General features: G+C 37.6%; 1 protein-coding gene across 4 annotated transcripts in view; it reads left to right on the top strand.

Moving 5' to 3' along the window:
• The first annotated feature begins 250 nt into the window (after positions 1–250).
• LOC125671884 (potassium voltage-gated channel protein Shaw-like) overlaps positions 251–2,322 on the top strand; it is a 23,612-nt gene continuing 21,540 nt past the window's right edge. Inside the window, exon 1 of one of the 4 annotated variants that reach the window (XM_048907877.2) lies at positions 251–488. In XM_048907877.2, the coding sequence (XP_048763834.1) occupies positions 360–488 (129 nt within the window). In that variant the 5' untranslated portion in view covers positions 251–359. Of the gene's footprint in view, positions 489–936; positions 1,366–1,847; positions 2,082–2,115 lie in introns of those variants that run through there. The other 3 variants (XM_048907892.2, XM_048907899.2, XM_048907884.2) reach the window with 3 other exon arrangements.

Raw genomic sequence — 2,322 nt, 5'->3', positions numbered from 1 at the left:
GCTCGGCGCTTATGGCCTAGTGTGCTTCTTGTGTGTGTAGATAGATAGAAAAATAGATGGATAGACAGACTAGATAGATAGATATCATATTTAGGGCTGAAAAAATGATTCGACATAAATTATGTGCCGCTGAGAAAATCTTGATGAAAGTGTTAGAGACCTCCCCCTTTTGAGTTTGGCGCCACACTCCACGTGTCATTTAAATCTGTTGATGTTAGAAACTATGTCATCTGTGACAGCAATGAATTACATGTATCCCAGCGGAAGTCACACTAAGTCGTATCACCATGCTTGTTAATCTTTCCTTTTAAACATCGGTGTCGGAATGAAAAAGAAAAATGTGAAGGGACACGTTTAATATGGCTAACCACTTAAACATTAGTTTGTTCCAAACGACAAAAAATGCAGGTTATTGTCTGCCCCCTTACATGGAGGACGATTCGGATGATTATGATTTAGCAGGGACAAACTTTCAAAACAAACATAACGTAAGTAATGATTTTGTACCGCCTTCCGCAAAGGTAGCTAGCCAAGTATATTTTCATTAGATTTGAGGAAGTACATTTTGATATCTTTCCTTAAAATCAGACGGTGGTTCTATTTTTCTTTTCCCGTCGACTTGATAGATATCATGATATGCAGCTAAATAGTAAGTTCATACGAGGTCAGACAATAAAGTCGCATCACATTACGGTTTCACGAGGTAGTCAGTCAACTCGTGTCGCGTTACGGATTATCCAAAACTGAATGGCCTGCGAATCACGTTGGACAACCCCATGTTTGAACATTTGATAGCGACCATTCAACCATGGTTGAACGAAAATTTACTTAGCGTCTTGAACTGAGCAAATTCTCAGACTTTAAAACATTTAAATACAAATGTTTGTAAATCTCTATCAAAAACTTGGCTTTTTCAATAAAGAACATACACATATTTTATTTTCTCGCCATGGTTCTAATTAGCGCGTGAATAACTGCAGTTTATCATGGTCGGTAAAGGAACTCCCTTGCTGATTTAAATAAGAATGATTTTTTAAAATTTGGAGTCGATAGAAATATAGCACTGTCGCAATGAAATGGCTCTTCTTTTACTCGTATACCCATATGTCAACAAGTGATCTTTAAAAGTCTTTTGAAGCCATTCGGTCAGAAAGTTCAGTCAAGTATATCGGGTTTGCTAGACTCTGTAGTGATATTTTCCTAAATTTTATCACAAGGAAAAAAAACAACAACCAAAAAACAAAGAAAACAAAAATGTAAATGATGGTATCTCGCGAGTGTCACTTTGATGATTTTCGGGACCATTATCAACTTTCTACTTGGGCCGATGTCGACCCCAAAGGAAAAAGCTTCGTCGGGGAAAAAGTAAGTAACCGCGGGGTAGTATTTGAACCAATATACATATTTAATGACAATTTCTAAAAGCAAAGGAATTCATAAAAGGGATACATGTACGCTAGATTTACATGGTGAAATGCTTGGGGACCTGTTTATCGGATATTCTACATGTATGTTACCCTGGTGTTAATTTCTGTGGAAACGAGGGGTTTGTTTATATCCCAGGGATCAGGAAAGACCGAATATAAGTAACCCCTTCGTTTCTACAGATACAATGTACTACTCTGGTGTCAACAGTGTTAGAATTCCCACAACTCCAACGAACCTTTTTGGAATTCAGATTTATATTACAGAAAATCCCCGACAAATATCTGTACAGAACACTAGAAGTTCTCACTAAAAATTCAGAATCCGCACCAATGAATCACATCTGTACATAAGCACAGTAAAAGTCGCGTCACATTCAAGATGCCGTTGTCGTAAAGTTTTGTTTCCGTGCCAGACAAACATTTAGATAACCCTCTTTCGCTCATCAACATTTGTAAGTGTGATAACAAGCTCTGGATATTATGTACGCATCATAGACGTTAAAAAGATATGGCAACCAAACTTTATGCCGAATTTTCAAATTCCTCGAAAAGTTCGTGACATCCGCATGGCTCCTTATTATGGTGTTTTTCATTCAGAGAATGGATCTCAGTTTGATTACCAGCTCTAGATGTGAATTGCTTCCTTGCAGCAAGGTATGGGTAAATTTTACCACCAAAAACAAATTGCAAACTTTCGTTTTTCCACTGCTTCTTTTTTTCCTGGTTGCTTTTTTTGTGTCATTCTCTAGTATCGTTATCAGATAGATACATCAAAAGAGAACAGTCGTCTTTGGCACTCACGGCAATGCATCAAAGATACCGATCAGGAGGGCATTCTCAGCCCTTACGTAACTACCTAAAACAAAGAACATAAATATTCAATGTTTGCCTTGGC

Source organism: Ostrea edulis, chromosome 1, assembly GCF_947568905.1.
Source record: "Ostrea edulis chromosome 1, xbOstEdul1.1, whole genome shotgun sequence".
NCBI classification, from domain to species: Eukaryota; Metazoa; Mollusca; class Bivalvia; order Ostreida; family Ostreidae; genus Ostrea; species Ostrea edulis.
This window is presented reverse-complemented; position numbering and strand designations above follow the sequence as displayed.